Source organism: Ovis aries, chromosome 22 (assembly GCF_016772045.2).
Source record: "Ovis aries strain OAR_USU_Benz2616 breed Rambouillet chromosome 22, ARS-UI_Ramb_v3.0, whole genome shotgun sequence".
Lineage (NCBI taxonomy): Eukaryota > Metazoa > Chordata > Mammalia > Artiodactyla > Bovidae > Ovis > Ovis aries.
The window spans coordinates 50,642,996-50,661,788 of NC_056075.1; the positions used below are offsets into that span (position 1 = coordinate 50,642,996).

The 18,793-nt window shown below is 58.9% G+C and overlaps 1 protein-coding gene across 8 annotated transcripts in view; it reads left to right on the forward strand.

Annotated features, from left to right (window-relative positions):
* The window catches only part of INPP5A (inositol polyphosphate-5-phosphatase A), a 151,524-nt gene that overhangs the window by 47,295 nt on the left and 85,436 nt on the right, over positions 1–18,793 (forward strand). For 6 of the 8 annotated variants that reach the window (XM_027960449.3, XM_042238650.2, XM_042238652.1 and 3 more), the window contains exon 2: positions 6,905–6,946. The exons of 1 other annotated variant lie outside the window; for it this stretch is intronic. In XM_027960449.3, the coding sequence (XP_027816250.1) occupies positions 6,905–6,946 (42 nt within the window). Of the gene's footprint in view, positions 1–6,904; positions 6,947–8,558; positions 9,844–18,793 lie in introns of those variants that run through there. One more of the 8 variants, XM_060404872.1, reaches the window with a different exon arrangement.

An 18,793-nucleotide genomic window follows, 5' to 3' on the forward strand; every position in this document is an offset into this window, starting at 1 on the left:
TGTGTGTGTGGTGTGTGTGTGTGGGGTGTGTGGGGTGTGGTGTGTGTGTGTTTGTGGTGTGTGTGTATGTGTGGTGTGTGTGTGTGTGTGTGTGTGGTGTGTGTGTGTGTGTGTGTGTGTGTGTGTGTGGTGTGTGTGTGTGTGTGTGTGTGTGTGTGTGTGTGTGTGTGTGTGTGTGTGTGTGTGTGTGTGTGTGTGTGTGTGTGTGTGTGGTGTGTGGTGTGTGTGTATGTGTGTGTGTGGTGTGTGTTTGTGATGTGGTATGTGCAGTGTGTGTATATGTTTGTGGTGTGGTGTGTGCTTGTCGGTTTTCTGACTCATTTTTGTGCGGTAATAAGCAGATTAGCCCAATACCTTTCATATAAGCTGCTGATACTTTTCCCTGTTTGTCATTTGCCTTTTTTTGTTTTTGTTTATAGGGAATAGCAGTTGTTTCAAATGTTGCCAAAGTATTCTGAGAGCTTTCACTGTTTTTCTCTTCCCCAAGCTTTCGAAATTAAGAGTTAAAGATATGAAAGAAATGTAATTATAAACATATTAAAAAGAAGACAACAAAAGAAGAAGAAATTCCTTCAGATACAGCTACTCAGAATTTTGGTGCTCTTTTCTCAGTCTTTTCGCAGCCCTGCTGGAGCGCTTAACGGGGCGGCTGGCCAGAGCGCCCCTCGCGCACCTTCCAGGCAGCCCCTCGTTCCTCGTGAGCCGCGTGGGCCGTCCAGCTTTCGTGCGGGCCCGGGGGGAGGATGTGGCGGGGGCTTCTCAGCAGGTGGGGGTGCGGTGTGCCGGTCTGGCGCGCGCTGTGCGGCTTGTGCAAGGCCGTGAGTCACTGCGTGCTCCTGCCGTCTCCGTTAAGGTAGAGGCTGCTTCTGTGCTAACGTGTGCTCATCAGATGCTGTGTGTCTTTTCTGGTGACATACACCTCATCCTTTCAGTCTTTTGTGAGCGGTGTTGCGTCCCGTTGGCGGTGTTGTGTGAGCAGCGCCACGTTTATCGGTTCAGTCGCTCAGTCGTGTCCGACTCTATCACACCCGGCTTTCCTGTCCGTCACCAGCGCCTGGAGCCTCGCGTCCATCTTGTCGGTAATGCCATCCGACCATCTCATCCTCTGTCGTCCCCTTCTCCTCCTGCCTTTAGTCTTTCCCAGCATGTTTATACTCGGGACTTATTTACCGTTTCAGGATTTCTTCCTGCTGCCGCCTCCTTCCTTTCCGCAGACGGCCCACGTGACTTTCTTTATCAGTGAACTCTGTGACCTTCTTAACTGGAACTCTTATAAATAATTCCATTGTGAACTTCTTTGTGTGCAGAGCATTTTTGTTGTTTAGGATTACTTTTTTCTAGGATCGACTTCCAGAAATAGAATTTCACATTTGGGAAGAATGAGTATCTAATACTCCCAGAGTGCTTTGACAGTCTCTGCTCTGCAGACAGGGTGCTTGAGAGCTCAGGGTGGCGTGTGCTTCCTGTGAGCGCACAGAGCCGGCCTGGCCCATGCTTTGGGCTGAAATGAGAGTATTTCTTTAAGAACTAGTATGTGTGTTTATCTTTTAATCCTACTTTAGTGGTTTTAAAAATAACTCTGCATTAGCCAAATACGGGCTGCAACCATGAGGAGGCCCCCAGGCCTGGCCGAGAGCAGCTCCTGGGGCAGAAGCGAAGGACAGACGGATGGAGGAGCTGGGGAGGGGCAGGGGGGCGCAGGCATGTGTGAGGGAGAGCATGCGTGTGTCAGCATGTGTGAATGTCTGTGGGTGTGAGCGTGTGTGTCTGCATGTGCACGTTCGTGAGCTTGTGTGTGTCTTTGTGTGTGTGTCTGCCCGCATGCAAGTGTGAGCATGTGTATGTCCCTATGTGTCTGCGTCTGTGCATGTGCACACGTGTGTGAGCATGTGAGTATGTCTCTGTGTGTGCATGTGTGGGAGTGTGTATGTGAACATGTGTGCGCCCTCATGTGCACGTGTGTATGAGTGTGAGCATGTGTGTATCTGTGTGTGTGTCTGCATGTGTGCGTCCCCACATGTGCACATGTGAGTTTGTGAGCCATGTGTCCTCATGTGAACGTGTGTGAGCATGTGTGTATCTGTGTGTCTGCATGTACATGTGTGTGTGAGCATGTGTTTGTGTGAGTGTCTGCATGAGTGTGTATGTGTGTGAGCATGTGTGTCTGAGTGTGTCTGCATGAGAATGTGTGTGAGAGCATGTGTGAGTATGTGTGAGTGGCTGTGTGAGTGTGTCTGCGTGTGTGTGAGCATGTGTGTGAGTGTGAGAGTGGGGAGGGAAGAGGAGCCTGAGGTCCAGTGGCCTGGGGTCATGGTGCTGCCCCTCAGCATCCGGGGTCCAAGCTGGGGGCTCCGGAGTTGGGCGAGGCCATGAGGAGCGCTTGTGAAGGGAGAGGGATGTCCCCGTGTGGAGGTCAGGGGTGAGTGGACAACCTGCAGGGACCCAGAGAGGCTGAGGAGCCAGCGGTCAGCTGGGCGGGTGAGATGCTGGCCAGGAAGTTCCCGGCTCAGGTCAGTGAGTGGGTCAGCATGGCCCTGATGTGCAGGTGGGCTGGGTTCTCCAGCCGCTCTCATCCCCTGTTGTCTGTTTAGAGCTGCCCTTTAATTATCCCACAGCCTCTGGAGGCCTCTCTAAACATAAACAAGGGATATCTTTGTTTAAAGCACTTTTATTAGGACTGTTGGGTTAATGGTTTTGGGGAACCCACAGCCGCCTGGGCTGAGAGTCATACTGGTGATCTAAGCGAGCTGGTGACCCAGAGTCCGACTAGAGGAGCCTCAGGTCCTGCTGCCCCTTCCTGATGTGGCCGCCCTGCAGGGCATCCCTGTGCTGCTCTTAGGCTATTGACCTGGCAGGACTGCTCCCAGGCCATGGGCCCAACCATGCACAGAGGGCTCTGATCTGTTTCACAGGCTGCAGCAGGGCGCCCAGATGACCTACAAGCTGCTTGGGGCCAAGGGCCCCCAGAACAGGTGGGCTTCTGTGTGAGCCACTGTGGAGCACGCTCTGGTCAGTGTGGCCAGGACATCCTGGGCGGTGGTAGAGCGGGCCTGCTCTTTACAGGAGGCTGTGCACCACTTACAGGAGGTCGTGCGCCCACTTACAGGAGGTTGTGCGCCTATTTACAGGAGGCCACGCGCCACTTACAGGAGGCTGCGTACTACTTACAGGAGGCCGTGCGCCCCCTTACAGGAGGTCATGCGCCCGCTTACAGCAGGCTGTGCACCACTTATAGAAGGCTGTGGGGGTCTGTGACTGGGGAGGGTAGGCCATGAACTGTGCTCTTCGTCCCCCAGAGGGCCAAGTCCAGGTGGTAGTTATGTCCAGGTGTGTGCGTGCACTCATGTGTCTGCATGTGTGTGTGTGCGCACATGTGGGTGTGCACTTGTGAGCACGCATCCGCACGTGTGTGTGCTCACGTGTGCATATGTGTGTGGGGTGTGTGCACGTGTGGGAGTGTACGTGCGCTCAGTGTGCATGTGTGTGCACACTCGTGTGTCTGCATGTGTGGGTGTGTGCACGTGTGCACGTGTGGGTGTGCACGTGTGGGCATGCATGTGCACTCACGTGTGCACGTGTGGGTGTGCGGGTGTGTGCACATGTGGGACTGTGTGTGCTCTCAGTGTTCATGTGTGGTGTGTGTGCATGGCCCTGGAGTACCTGGCCAGGTTCTGAATGCCCGGTAGGGATGGTAGGAGCGGAGGCCTGAGAACCGGTGGCGGCGCTGGGGACCGAGCCCAGGCCGTGCGGAGAGATCTGTTGTCACGGCCCGGGCCTGCGCGTGCAGTTTCCACTACAGGGGACCCTGCAGGCCTCTGTCCCCGCGGTGATCCCCGCCGGTGCCGTCCAGAGTCACGCAGGGCACCCTGCTTCTGCCACACGCCCATGTTCTCCAGGACCTACCGGCAGGTGCCTCGCCTGCGGCCGGGGTCCAGCCTGTCTTGGGAGAGGGAGGCCCTCCGGCCCCAGAGCTGCGCTCAGCCCTTCCTCGTGCAGGACCCTTGGTTCAAGCATGGGGCATCACGCCCCCAGTGTGCGTGAGCCCGCTTGCTGTCTGGGGCCTGACTACCCCTGCTCTGTGCCCGCCCCAGGCCCCTCCTCTGGCTCCAGGCTGAAGCTCCCTGTGCAGCGGTTCTGGGGAGACTCCTGGACGCCTCCTGCAGGGAGAGTCCCGGGCACCGAGGTGAGAAGCTCAGGTTTAGGAAGGTTGGGTGGTCCTCGCCCTTGGACACTTCGTGGGCCCACTTGGGCAGTCACGCCGTTTGGGTCATGGGCCGGGGACAGGATTGAGGGTCCCGGTCACGCCTGTCCTGTGGGTTGATTGGGAATGTGGTGAGGGGTCTTAAACATCAGCAGTTCAGCTGGTCTTCAGTTCAGTTAAGTTCAGTCACTCAGTCATGTCTGACTCTTTGCGACCCCATGAACCGCAGCACACCAGGCCTCCCTGTCCATCACCAACTCCTGGACTTCACTCAGACTCACGTCCATTGAGTCAGTGATGCCATCCAGCCATCTCATTCTTGGTCGTCCCCTTCTCCTCCTGCCCCCAATCCCTCCCAGCATCAGAGTCTTTTCCAATGAGTCAACTCTTCGCATGAGGTGGCCAAAGTACTGGAGTTTCAGCTTTAGCATCATTTCCTCCAAAGAAATCCCAGGGCTGATCTCCTTCAGAATGGACTGGTTGGATCTCCTTGCAGTCCAAGGGACTCTCAAGAGTCTTCTCCAACACCACAGTTCAAAAGCATCAATTCTGCTGAGGGCTGCTTCCTACAGGGTTTTGGCGAGGATGTTGTGGATACGTGTGTGTTGGGCAGGGCTGCGGGGTCGAGTGCAAGGCTAGGGGCGTCACGTCCAGCCATGCCCCTGGACAACAGGACTGTGGACCGAATCTCTCCTTCCTCTGTCTCCAGGCCGAGCCCACAGTGCAGGTGTGGAAAGGTTGCTGAAATGCTGATGGGGCCCTCTGCACCCCCAGACCAGCCCCTTTGTCCTCAGTCAGGGCTGGGGGTGGAACTGGGGGCCTTGCCCTGAAAGTTCTTTTCCTTTGATTGCCTCGGGGCTCGAGGCTGACTGACTGTGGTCCCTGCCCCTGTGCTGGCCCCGGCGTGGGGTATGCTGGGTCTATGGCTCAGGTAGGGGTCCGCAGGGTCTGTGGGAGAGGGGCTCACACTTCAGTCCTGTCCCTGCTCTCAAAGCGGAGCTACCCTCCGCATGGGCAGCACAGACCAGCTCTGCTGTCGGACGCTGGGGCCAGCAGCGGCCCGCCCCATCTGTGGGCCTGCCAGTTCTGGGTGCTGTGTGAGCTGGAGTCCGGCGTCTTGCACTGAGCATGGTGTTTCTGAGGCCTGCCCACGTGCGGCCGTGTCCATGGCTGCTGTGCTGTGCTGCCTGACCACGCATTTTAACACTCTGCCTGTGAACCGATGCCCGTGTGGCCCGTGTCCGTGGCTCCCATGCAGTGTGACCATGTGCCTTATCTCTCCGTCCCTGAGCTGATGGGTCTCGGGTGGTTCCTGCCTTTCGTGGCTCTGTCCCTGCGGATGAGCATTTCCGGGTCTCGCGGGCACATCGCCCAGCCACATGGCAAGTCCACGCTGTTTTCCGCGGCGCCTGCGCCCCCAGTGTGTCTGAGGGTCCGCTTCTGCACAGACTCCCCACGCTCGCTGCTCTCTGCTGTCAGCCTCCCGAGGACGTAGGGTAGACTCTGGCTCGGGCGTGCGTCTCCCTGAAGCCCAGTGTCGGCTCTCAGCCTCGGCCGGGGCTTCTCCGGGTTGCCGCCTCCTGCTGTTGTCTCTTCGCTCGCCCGTGAGGGTGGTGGGGGGCAAGGCGTGCCCTCCTTGCTGTTCAGATGTGGGGCCGGGGGCCTGGCTCCCGAGCCTGGCCTTGGGGACTGGGAGACCCCACACCCGGCTGGACTCCGGCCGCCGTCTCTGTCTGGCAGGCGCCTGGGACGCTGTCCACCCCCTGCTCTGTGGCCTGTGAGACTCTGGGTCCGCAGCAGTTGTTTCTCTTTGTTCACTGATTTGTCTGCAGTCCAGTCTTCCTGCTTTTCGGGACACGTGGAAACCTCCGCCGGTGGCAGCCCCCGCCTGTGGCGCTGCTGCTGCTGCTGTGTCGGGACCGGCTGTGGTCAGCCCGGCCCCTGGCTTCGCCCGCAGCCTCGGTGCCCAGAGCCCTGCTTGGATCTAGGGCATGAGTCTCGATGGGTGCTGGCTTGTCTGCCTGTTCTGAGTTGTGGCGGATGGCAGGCGGCATCAGACTGGGCGTCCTCCCCGTTTCTGCGTGTGGCCAGTGGCGCTGGGCGTTGGTGCTGCTGCCACCGGTCTCAGGGCTTCTCACCCCCCACTCTGAAGCTCTGGACCGCCTGTTGAGGGCCCCCGTGTGTCTCCCATCCCCGTCTCAGCGCCTTGATCATGCTGGGTTGGCTGGGGCTGCGTGCCCTGCTCGGCTGGCTGGTCTCGGGGTCCAGGAGCCTGGTGGGACATGTGGGAAGAGGCGCACCCCCATTTTCTTAGGGACCCTGTGCCAGCTCTTCCCTGGGGCCTGCAGGCCCAAAGGCAACACTTGGGGCCACACAGCTCTTTGCCTGTTCTCAGGCCAGTCCTGGGACCCCACTCTGCTGGGTCCTGCCTGACCCCCTGGCCTGGCTCCAGGAAGCCCTTCCAGGGACCCCCCCCCACTGCTGAGGACAAGCAGGGCTGGGGTCAGCTGTGGGTCCAGCTCCAGTGCCCGCCCCTCATCCCCGCTGAGTGGCGGACCAGGCCCTGGTGCGGAAGGGGCCCCCAGCCCGTTGTGCCCCAGCCCTGCAGTGAGCAGGCAGACAGGCCATCGCGTTAGCCTCTGCTCGTGGCTGCCGGCCTGTGTCACGGGCCTGACCGTCCTCTTTCTTCTCTTTAATTTACAGCCAGAAAACCTCCAGAGGAACTGGCTCCGGGAGTTTTATCAGGTAAGAGCTGGGCGGCAGCCGGCCCACGTGAGGAAGCAGCTGAGACTGCTGCAGACCTGATTCCCCTGCGGCCTCGGTGTCCTCAGAGGGGGAGTTCCCACGGAGGGGTCCCCTGGGAGGGGGGTTCAGGGGAGGGGGAGGGGCTGCGGCCTCGGTGTCCTCGGAGGGGGGGGTTCCCACGGAGGGGTCCCCCTGGGAGCGGGGTTCAGGGGAGGGGGTGGGGCTGTGGCCTCGCTGTCCTGGGGGGGTGTGGGGCAGGGCGGCATGAGGGGATTGAGGTGGGGGTCCCCCTGGGAGGGCTGTCCCACGGCAGGGGAGGGGAGCGGAAGGGAGGGGAGGGGTGCCTCCCACTTCCTGGTTCCTCCTCGGAGGCCCTTGCCTGCTTAGATGCCCCTGGCTGGGGCTCTGCTCTTCCCCAGCGGGGACCTTTGGGAGGACCTGCATTGCGGGGTGGGGTAGCGGAGCCCGTGTACGGCCCCGGGGTCTGGGCAGGATGCCTGCTGACGCTGGGCTGGACCCTGGCCGGAGGCTCCAGGCGAGGCCTGTTGGGCGAGCCGCTCCTTCCTGGCTCCCCAGGGGGCCCCACGTCTGTGCTCAGCTCTCTCCGGGATGTCGGGGTCTGCTCTGCGGGGTCGACAGAGAGCTCTGCTCCTGGAGCCTGTGTTCCCTGGGCGGGTGACCCCCCCGTGGGGCATGTGAGAGGCCACTGGGAACTGGTGGGCGAGCAGCGTCCTGCTCGGCCAGGGCTGCCGGGGGACTGTGGGCCCTGGAGGCTGGCGGGGCCGCAGACCAGGGAGCCGGGCGGGGATAGCGTGGCCGACTGCGCGGGGCACTTCTGTGGCGGGTCTGCGGGGAGGGCACGGGTGCTTTGCCAGCAGGAGGAGGTGTGGGAGTCTGGCAGCCCCGGGCCACTGAGCTGCAGCGGGTCCACTCGGGGGCCCCTGTGAGTCCGGCAGCCCCGGGCCACTGAGCTGCAGCGGGTCCGCTCCGGGCCCCTGTGAGTCGGGCAGCCCCGGGCCACTGAGCTGCAGCGGGTCCGCTCCGGGCCCCTGTGAGTCGGGCAGCCCCGGGCCGCTGAGCTGCAGCGGGTCCGCTCGGGGCCCCTGTGAGTTGGGTAGCCCCGGGCCGCTGAGCTGCAGCAGGTCCGCTCGGGGCCCCTGTGAGTCGGGCAGCCCCGGGCCGCTGAGCTGCAGCGGGTCCGCTCGGGGGCCCTCTGTGTCCAGGCTGTCCCCTGACTCCTGCCATCCACGCTGGTGCTGGGGGCGGTTGCTTGTCCAGTCTGCTGGTGTGGGTGGTCCACACCCCAAGATGCTCCAGCCACAGTGAAGGCCAGGGCGGGCAGCAAGTCCTTTCCAGAACCGAGAGGCCCGGTGTCCAGCAGGAAGGGCCTGGGCCGTTGGAGGGGGAGCTGGTCTCAGCCAAGGGGGATGGGTTCCCACCCAAGGCCCAGGAGGGTGGGGGGGCGCAAGGTGCCAGGGGAGCGTCTAGTGGGGCGTGGGCCTTGTTCTCGTCACGGGGTATTCCGAGCCCGTCCATCCGCACTTTTCACCTGCCCAGGTGGGCAGCGGCCTCAGGGTCCCCGGCCGAAGCCTGGCCCAGCTGAGCTGTGGGGTCAGCTCTCGGCAGGCAGCTGGCCCAGTGGGCCGGGCGAGGCCCCTTTCCTGGAGAGGGTCACCTTGGAGGCGTGCTCAGGCCCCAGCGGCTGCCCGGGCTGACTGGAGTGAGAGGCCCTGGAGTGTGGAGCCCCGTCTCCGCCGTCAGCTCTCCGCCCTCCATCACTTTTGTTTGCTTTGCACGGCGGGCCCTGGCAGGTGTGAGACGTGGTGGGAGCACGTCGGGGTGGTGGCGGATGGCGGGCCTGGGTCCAGGCTCAGAGGGGTCCTGGCGGTGACAGCCCCCCAGGATCAGGCGGGAGGCGCCCGTTCCCAGCCTCTCGGTCGCACATGCAGCCTGGCGGCTGTACCCCGAAGCGGAGCCTAGGGGGTGGGCAAGCGTTTCCCTCCAAGTCAGTGTCCGGGTGCCTGCCTCCTTCTCCCCGGAACACACGCCTCACTCAGCCTGGGGACCAGGAGTGTGTGTGCGCGGGGTGTGCTCAGCTCTCTGGCTGGATGAGTGAGGAACTGTGCAGAGATGAGGGTAAATAAATGCCCCCCTGCCGAATTCTGCCTCGAGTTTGACGTCAGAGCCTCCCGCCCGACGTCTGTGAGTCCCAGGGAGAAGGTGCCGCCCTCGGCCGGTCGCAGCACCGCGGGTGTGTTGACGGCATGTGGGGCGCTGGCTCACACACAGACACGAAAACGTGCGAGTGGTAACGACTCTTTATTGAGATAATAGATATTTGTCATTTACCAACGAGAGAGCTAGTAAGGTGTTAGAACTGGTTCAAAGAAGAGTCCAAAGGGGGAGCAGCGGCCTCTCCTTTCAGCGACGCCAAGGGGAGCTCACGTCCACGGGTGCAGGGCCGGCCAGGTGCGAGCTGTGCTCCTCCGGACACTGGCGTCCTGCGGTCCTGAGCCCTTGCGTTGCTGCGGGAGTTCAGAGTTCATGGGACTGTACAACAGCTCGGGGGTCACTAAGGTTGAGAGAGCCCAAACTGGGACAGGGCGCCCCTAATCTGTTATGCCCATTTGAAAGCCTTTCGCAATTTTCCCTGACAATAATTTAAAAAATAACGTGATGAGTATTATCTGCTTCCAGGTAACATGGAGAAGGTGAAAAGTGAAAGTCGCTCATTCGTGTCCGACTCTTTGCGACTCTTTGTGACCCCATGGACTGTAGCCTGCCAGGCTGCTCTGTCCATGGGCTTCTCCAGGCAAGAACACTGGAGTGGGTAGCCACTCCCTTCTCCACGGCATCTTCCCAACCTAGGGATCGAACCTGGGTCCACACAGAAACAGGTACAAAATTTCCCGTCCTGTCTTAAACAAATTAGAACCAGAAAACGCATACGAAACACTGGTCTTCAGACCTCAAGCAGTGGGCAGGGACAGGACAGTGTGGCTCAGGGGACTGGAGGCCAGGCTGTACTGGCCACAGTTGAAGCCCGAGAGGACACCCAGGCTAGTGTCCAGCAAGCTGGAACGCACGATTCAATGTTTACAACCAATAAAAAAAAAAAGAGCAGACAGGCAAAGATGCAGGGACGCCAGACCCTTCTGTCCACCGGACGGTCAGGGGTCCCCAGCTGTGCGGCCTCGGGGCCTGCGTGTGATTCTATTCTGTCCATGGGGAGGTCAGGGGTCCCCAGCTGTGCGGCCTTGGGGCCTGCGTGTGAGTCTATTGATTCTGTCCACCGGACAGTTGCGGGTCCCCAGCTGTGCGGCCTTGGGGCCTGCGTGTGATTCTATTCTGTCCATGGGGAGGTCAGGGGTCCCCAGCTGTGCGGCCTCGGGGCCTGCGTGTGATTCTATTCTGTCCATGGGGAGGTCAGGGGTCCCCAGCTGTGCGGCCTCGGGGCCTGCGTGTGATTCTATTCTGTCCATGGGGAGGTCAGGGGTCCCCAGCTGTGCGGCCTCGGGGCCTGCGTGTGAGTCTATTCTGTCCATGGGGAGGTCAGGGGTCCCCAGCTGTGCGGCCTCGGGGCCTGCGTGTGAGTCTATTCTGTCCATGGGGAGGTCAGGGGTCCCCAGCTGTGCGGCCTTGGGGCCTGCGTGTGAGTCTATTGATTCTGTCCACCGGACGGTCAGGGGTCCCCAGCTGTGCGGCCTCGGGGCCTGCGTGTGATTCTATTCTGTCCATGGGGAGGTCAGGGGTCCCCAGCTATGCGGCCTCGGGGCCTGCGTGTGAGTCTATTGGTTCTGTCCATTGTTTTCTGTTTCCTTTTTCACTGTGTTCTGCTGCCCGGTTTTCTCCTTTTTCTTGATTACTTTCCATTTAATTTGCTCTTCTACGTCTAAGTTCTGAAAGTAGAAGATAAGAATGATCGATTTCAGAAATTCGAGACTGGGGAATGGTCACTGAAAATCCTGCAGACGAGAAAAAGATAGTAAGGGAATGACCATGAACAACTTTTTGCCAATAAATCTGGACACTTGCGTGAAAGGAAGATGCTTCTGGAAAAGCAAAGGAAGCTGAGTCAAGAAGAAATGAACAGGCGCTTTGTTACAGTTTTGCTCGATGCTGACAAGCTCTGTCAGACGTGACGTTTCCGTGGAGCTTCTCAAGGAGGTTGGAACACGTGACACTGTGATGTGAGCAGTGCCCTGAGAGCAGAGGCGGCAGAGGCGTCCTGGTGGAAACACAGGCCTGCCTCCTGCGGGGAGTGAGCGCCCAGGTTCAAGGAACTTCAGCAAAGCAAGCGTGTAGAACTGTTTATGCGTGTAACAGCGCAGGCCACACACACACACACACACACGCACACACTTGCACACGCACACGCACACACATGCACGCACACATGCACCCACACGCGCACGCACATGCACGTGCACACACGCACACACAGGTGCACCCGCACACGTGCACACACGTGCACACACGCACACATGTGCACACACACACCCATAGAAACAGCGGCACATCAAAAAGTTATGCATGAGCACCAAGGGGTGCAAGCCCGGCGTAACGCTCAAAAATTAAAGATAAGATCACCCAAGTCAACTGACCGTGAAGAAAAAACACACGATCGTCTCAGCAGATGCAGGAAAAGCGTTTGCTGAAATTCTATGACCATTTCTGATGAAAGCTCTGGCAAGCTGCGTGGAAGGAGCTTCCGTAGCGAGCACTCGTGCCCCGAGCCTGATGGCGCAGCTCCTGGGAGATGAGATGCTTTCCTGCCAGGACTCTGGAGTGGGGCGGGGCACAGGGCCTGCCTGCATCCTGCCTGACGGTGAAGGTCCTGGTCCTCGTCGCAGGGCCAGAGGGGGACTAGAGTCCTACAGCGTGGAGGGAGGGAGCTGACCTGTGTCTGGGCAGAAGGCGTGATGTGCGTTCAGGAAGCCTTGAGGAGCACGCAGAAATGTGGCTGTGGACTGACGTAGATGAGTCGAGTGAGTGTGCCACACGCACGGCACCTCGAAGGCGTCTTCACTTCCAACGTGGACGTCGCAGCGGCGCCGGAATGGAGCGGTGGCCGCACACCTGATGAGGCGTGCTGGTGTCTGTGCTCAGGCGGGCTTTAGAAAAGGCGCACGAACCCGAGATAAATCGCCAGTGTCCGCTGGGTCACTGAGAAAGCAAGAGCGTTCCAGAAAAACATCTGCTTCTGCTTGATTGACTGTGCCAAAGCCTTTGACTGTGTGGATCACAATAAACTGTGGAAAATTCTTCAAGAGATGGGAATACCGGACCACCTGACCTGCCTCCTGAGAAATCTGTATGCAGGTCAGGAAGCAACAGTTGGAAACGGACATGGAACAACAGACTGGTTCCAAATCAGGAAAGGAGTATGTCAAGGCTGTATATTGTTATCTGGCTCATTTAACTTACATGCAGAGTACATCATGCGAAATGCCAGGCTGGATGAAGTGCAAGCTGGAATCAAGATTGCCGGGAGGAAATATCAGTAACCTCAGATATACAGATGACACCACCCTTATGGCAGAGAGTGAAGAGGAACTAAAGAGCCTCTTGATGAAAGTGAAAGAGGAGAGTGAAAAAGTTGGCTTAAAACTCAACATTCAGAAAACTAAGATCCTGGCATCCGGTCCCATCACTTCATGGCAAATAGATGGGGAAACAGTGGGAACAGTGAGAGACTTTATTTTGGGGGGCTCCAAAATCACTGCAGATGGTGACTTCAGCCATGAAATTAAAAGACACTTGCTCCTTAGCAGAAAAGCTATGACCAACCTAGACAGCATATTAAAAAGCAGAGACATTACTTTGCTAACAAAGGTCCATCTAGTCAAGGCTATGGTTTTTCCAGCGATCATGTATGGTTGTGAGAGTTGGACTGTGAAGAAGGCTGAGTGCTGAAGAATTGGTGCTTTTGAACTGTGGTGCTGGAGAAGACTCTTGAGAGTCCCTTAGACTGCAAGGAGATCCAATCAGTCCATTCTGAAGGAAAGGAGTCCTGAATATTCATTGGAAGGACTGATGCCGAAGCTGAAACTCCAGTCCTTTGGCCACCTGATGCGAAGAGCTGAGTCATTTGAAAAGACCCTGATGCTGGGAAGGATTGAAGGCAGGAGGAGAAGGGGACGACAGAGGATGAGATGGTTGGATGGCATCACCGACTCAATGGACTTGAGTTTGAGTAAACTCTGGGAGTTGGTGATGGACAGGGAGGCCTGGCGTGCTGCGGCCCATGGAGTCGCAAAGAGTCGGACACGACTGAGCTACTGAACTGAACTAAATGTCTATGCAGCGACGAGAGCAATCAGAAAAGGCCCGAGGAAGCAGGGAGGTGTCCCTCTCTAGGGAGACCAGCGGCGGGGTCCCCGCTGCTCTCTTCGTCAGCCTCTGAGAAGCCAGGCTCGTGCTCTGGTCTGCTGGTGTGGTGTGTGGGGCCAGGAGGGAGGTGTTCCTGCAGGGTGGGGGCTGGGCCGGGAGGCAGGGGCGCAGGCAGTGTCCCGTTTCCTCTGCCTGGGGCCCCTCTGCGCCCGCCGCTCTCTGCTCTGGGCTCGGCCTGAGTCTGCAGCTGCCCCCAGTGCCCAGCCTCCTTCGTGTCAGGGTGCCAGGTCCTCCCTGCAGACCCGCCGAGCCTGCAACGGGCTGCTGATGCCGCTAGTCTGTGCTGTGCCCGCGGATGGCAGCCCGCCCTCGCGGCACGTGAAGAGGGCACACTTCCCTGGGGCCCACGGGGCCCGGTGACAACCCTCACTGGCCTTGAGGAGCTGCTAGCTCGCCGGGTCAGCGTGGTCCCATCGAGCAGCGCAGCCGGGTGGGGATCAGGTGTGCCGTCTGCCCCACACGCCCCGAGCTGCCCCTGTAAGTGCCTGGCGCCCACGAGCATCACATCCGGGTCCTTGGACCCCGACCCCCATTCCAGCCAGAGCCGCAGCTCCCTGTCTGCCTCTGATATGGAGAGAGGTGGGTGCTCCCTGGGAGCCCACTGACGTGGTGGCACTGGTATGTCCAGGCTTCCCTCTGATACAGAGTGAGGTGGGCCCCCCGAGGGGGGTCCTGGGGGGGTTCACTCATGTCCATGGACCCCCCCCACCGAGGGGGGTCCTGGGGGGCTTGCTCATGCCCATGGGCCCTCCAAGGTGGATCCTGGGGGAGCTCGCTCACGTCCATGGGCCCCCCCTCCAAGGTGGATCCTGGGAGGGGTTCACTCATGCCCATGGGCCCCCCCGAGGGGGATCCTGGGGGGGCTTGCTCATGCCCATGGGCCCTCCAAGGTGGATCCTGGGGGAGCTCGCTCACGCCCATGGGCCCTCCAAGGTGGATCCTGGGGGAGCTCGCTCACGTCCATGGGCCCCCCCCTCCAAGGTGGATCCTGGGGGGCTTGCTCATGCCCATGGGCCCCCCCACCGAGGGGGATCCTGGGGGGCTCGCTCACGCCCATGGGCCCTCCAAGGTGGATCTTGGGGGGGTTGCTCACGCCCATGGGCCCTCCAAGGTGGATCCTGGGGGGGTTCACTCACGCCCATGGGCCCCCCCACCAAGGTGGATCCTGGGGGGGCTCACTCATGCCCATGGGCCCCCCCACCGAGGGGGATCCTGGGGGGCTCGCTCACGCCCACGAGGCTGCTGTGGTCAGAGGCTGTGGGGGTGCTCTAGGCAGCCTTTCAGCCCGTGGTCAGCGTGTGCATCCCCTCGCACTGGGAACCGCCCTGAGGAAGCGGGTGGCCTCGGGGAGCAGGTTCCAGGGCTGCGATCGGGAGGCTCGCCGCCAGCTGCCCGGGGTTCCCGGGGGGGGAGCCAGGCGGCCCAGGACCTGCTTTCTTCCTGCGCCCCTCGGCGGGGAAGGTGCTTCTTAAACGGAAATCGAGCCAGTCTTAGAGGCCTCTGAGGTCCCAAGCACCAGGCTGTGTTGAGTGTGGACCAGGCTCCGTGTTTCTGCCCCTCTGGAAGGAGCAGTCTTTCGTCCGTCTGTCCGGATCTGGGGCAGAGCCACAGTTCGCCTGCTGGACGCTGCTTCAGCTTTGCGGTCGGCGGTCAGGCACGCCTGTGGGTGCCCAGGCTCAACGTCCGTACTAGAAACCCTCCAGCCCCGAGGACTCGGAGCGGGCCTCCTGCCCACATGGGGCCCGGGAGCCACCCTCGCTGCTCGGATGGCCAGGTCCCCCGCCTGCTGGCGAGCTTGTGGAGCCTCGTGCTGCCCTGGGTGCCAGCCGGCAGCGGCTGTGGGGCCTGGGCTCTGGGAGTGCGTCCGGTCAGGGCTGCCAGGAGCTGAGTCTGGGCCTTCTCGGGGGGCAGGCCCCCACCTCCCCTGCACCGTCCTGGAGCAGCCCTGGGCCAGAGGGCGGGCGGCTGGCCATCTAGAGGACCCCCGCCTCCCAGGCTGAGGGTCACAGACACCTCCGCAGGGTGTTCTCAGGCGTAGCTGGTAAATAGCAATCTTGCCTCCGGAGAAATTCCTTTGTCCCTTTTCGGCTCCTTATCTCGGCTCTCCGGCCTGCACGGGGCTGTTTGTAGGATGTAATTCCTTTTTAGGGAACTCAGATACTTCTCTTTGGAGCAGGCCTAACAAGGCCTGACTGCTGCTATTTTTAGCGGGGCCGGGCGGCTCTGCGTGTCCTGGAGACCAGGGCCGCCCTCTCCTCGCCACCTGCACGGCGTCAGGACAGGGCCTGGCTTTGTTTGGCTGCGTGGCGTGTTTTTGTTTTTATTTTTAATTCCCTCAGCTCTTCCTTGCCAAAATCTCTAATTCACTCTTTTCCAAAATATTTTTCTTGAGCCTTCCTATGAAAGAACCCACGTATTTCTATCAGTTGCCTGCGTTTCCCCCCTAGAGTTCGCAGAAGCTCCTTTTTTTGGTAAAGAATGTTGGCCCAGCGCGTGTGCAGATGTGGTCAGCCACCCTGTGCCAGGTGGGCAGGATGGGAGCCCAGTTAGAGCCAGGCAGCGGAGGCCCTGGCCCTGACCCCCGGGGCCAGGAGTCCCCTGCCCGTCCAGCTCCCGCTTCCCTGAGCTCCTTCCCACCGGTCGTGGCCTGAGCTCGCTGCCCACATCTTGGAAGGACTTTCCTGCCCATCCTGAAGACAGCCATGCCATCCTCCCCGAAGGGCTCTCCGTCTAGGCTCCTTCCTGGAGGCAGGGGGAGGGCTGCAGCTCTGACCTTAGCGGCCCAGCCTGGCACTTTCACTCCTAGTCCCGGGGTCCCCCGGGTGACAGCTGGTCCTGCCCCGGCGGCATTTGTGGTGGTGTTGATCTGACCCACCATCCGGTGCTTGCTCTGCGTCTGTCCTGAGTGCAGTGAGCGCCCAAGGCAGGCACATGCGGGAGGGGCGCTCAGAGAGCCGGGGCAGCAGCGCTTGCTGCAGTTCAGTCGCTCAGGCGTGTCCGACTCTTTGCGACCCCGTGGACTGCAGCACGCCAGGCCTCCCTGTCCTCCACCATCTCCCGGAGTTTACTCAAACTCACGTCTGTCGAGTCGGTGATGCCATCCAACTATCTCATCCTCAGTCACCCTCTTCTCCTCCTGCCTTCAATCTTTCCCAGCATCAGGGTCTTTTCCAGTGAGTCGGTTCTTCTCATCAGGTGGCCAGAGTGTTGGAGTTTCAGCTTCAGCATCAGCCCTTCCAATGAATATTCAGGACTCATTTCTTTTAGAATGGACTGGTTTGAGCTCCTGGCTGTCCAAGGGAGTCTCAGGAGTCTTCTCCAAGACCACAGCTCAGAAGCATCAATTCTGCAGCACTCAGCCTTCTTTATGGTCCAGCTCTCACATCCATACATGACCACTGGGAAAAACATAGCTTAGACTAGATGGTTTGTTGGCAAAACGATTCCTCTGCTTTTTATTGCAGTGTCTAGGTTCCTCATGGCTTTTCCTCCAAGGAGCAAGCGCCTTCTAATGTCACGGCTGCAGTCAGTGCCCACAGTGACTTGGAGCCATGAAAACAGTCTGCCGCTGCTTCACTTTCCACCTTCTATTTGCCATGAAGTGATGGGATCAGGGGCCACGGTCTTAGATTTTTGAGTGCTGAGTTTCAAGCCAGCTTTTTAAAACCTCCTCCTTCACCTTCATCAAGACGTTTAGTTCCTCTTCACTTTCTGCTATTAAAGTGGCATCATCTGCGCATCTGAAGTTGCTGCTATTTCTCCTGGAAATCTTGATTCCAGCTTGTGCTTTGTCCAGCCCGGCGTTTCTCATGATGTACTTACTCTGCACAAGTTAACTAAGCAGGGTGTCAGTATGCAGCCTTGTCTCACTCCCTTCCCTGTTTTGAACTACGCAGTTGTTCTATGTCTGGCTCTAATCATTGCTTCTTGACCTGCATACATGTTTCTCAGGAAACAGGTAAGGTGGTCTGGAACTCCATCTCTCTGAGAATTTTCCGCAGTTTGTTGTGATCCACACAGTCAAAGGCTTTAGCGTAGTCAGTGAAGCAGAAGTAGATGTTTTTCTGGAATTCCCTTGCTTTCTCCATGATCCAGTAAATGTTGGCAGTTTGATCTCTTGTTCCTCTGCCTCTTTGAAACCCGGCTTGAACACATGGAAGTTCTCAGTTCACATACTGTTAAAGCCGGGCTTGAAGGATTTTGAGTGTAACCTTACTAGCATGTGGAATGAGTGCAGTTATACAGTGGTTTGAACGGTCTTTGGCATTGCCTTTCTTTGGCATTGAAATGAAAACTGACCTTTTCTAGGCCAGTGGCCACAGCCGAGTTTTCCAGATTTGCTGGCGTATTGACTGCAGCACTTTCACAGCGTCATCTTCTAGGATTTTAAGCAGCTCGGCTGGAATTCCATCACTGCCACTAGCTTTGTTCGTAGTGATGCTTCCTAAGGCCCACTTGACTTCACACTCCAGGATGTCTGGCTGTAGGTGGGCCACCACAGTATCATGGTTGTCCAGGTCTTCGAGACGTTTCTCGTATGGTTCTGCTGTGTATTCTTGCCGCCTCTTCTTAGCATCTTCTTCTGTTAGGCCCTTCCTGTTTCTGTTCTTTATCGCGCCTATTCTTACATGAAATGTTCGCTTGGCATCTCCAGTTTTCTTGAAGAGATCTCTGGTGTTTCCCATTCTGTTGTTTTCCTCTGTTTCTTTGCTTCGATCACTGAGGAAGGCTTTCTTATCTCCGCTTGCTATTCTTTGGAACTCTGCATCCAGATGGGAATGAAGGTATCTCCTTTGCCTTTCGTTTCTCTTCTTTCCTCAGCTATTTGTAAAGCGTCCTCAGACAACCATTTTGCTTTTATTTCTTTTTCTTGGGGATAGTTTTGGTCGCCACCTCCTGTACAGTATTATGAACACCATGCCTAGTTCTCCGGGCACTGTGTCTACCGTTTCTGATCCCTTGGATCTATTTGTCTCCTCCGGTGTATAAACATGGGATTTGATTTAGATCATACCTGGATGGCCTAGTGGTTTTCCCTACTTTGTTCAGTTGAAGCCTGAATTTTGCAATCAGGAGCTGATGATCTGAGCCCTAGTGGGCTCCCGGTCTTGTCTTTCCTGACCGTATGGAGCTTCTCCATCTTTGACTGTGATCCCTGGAAAGCCGGGCAGCAGCCTGTGGTTTGCTCTGTGGCCTGGCGATGGCCTTTCCTGCCGAGTGGGCCGCAGGAGAGGGTGCGCCCCGCGGCCGTGTCCTGGGCTGTCTGTCAGGGCACTGCCCACGCGTGTGTGTGCGTCCCCGTCGCTGGCCATGTGCACGCGTGCGTCTGCCTCCCCAGCCCTCTGTGGCCGTCCTGTGCCCGTCGTCCTCTGGAGCCCCCGCCGCTCGCTGAGGCGCCTCCCGGCCCCTGGGGCTCAGGCGCCAGCAGGGCCTCGTCTCGCGGAGCCTTCTGTG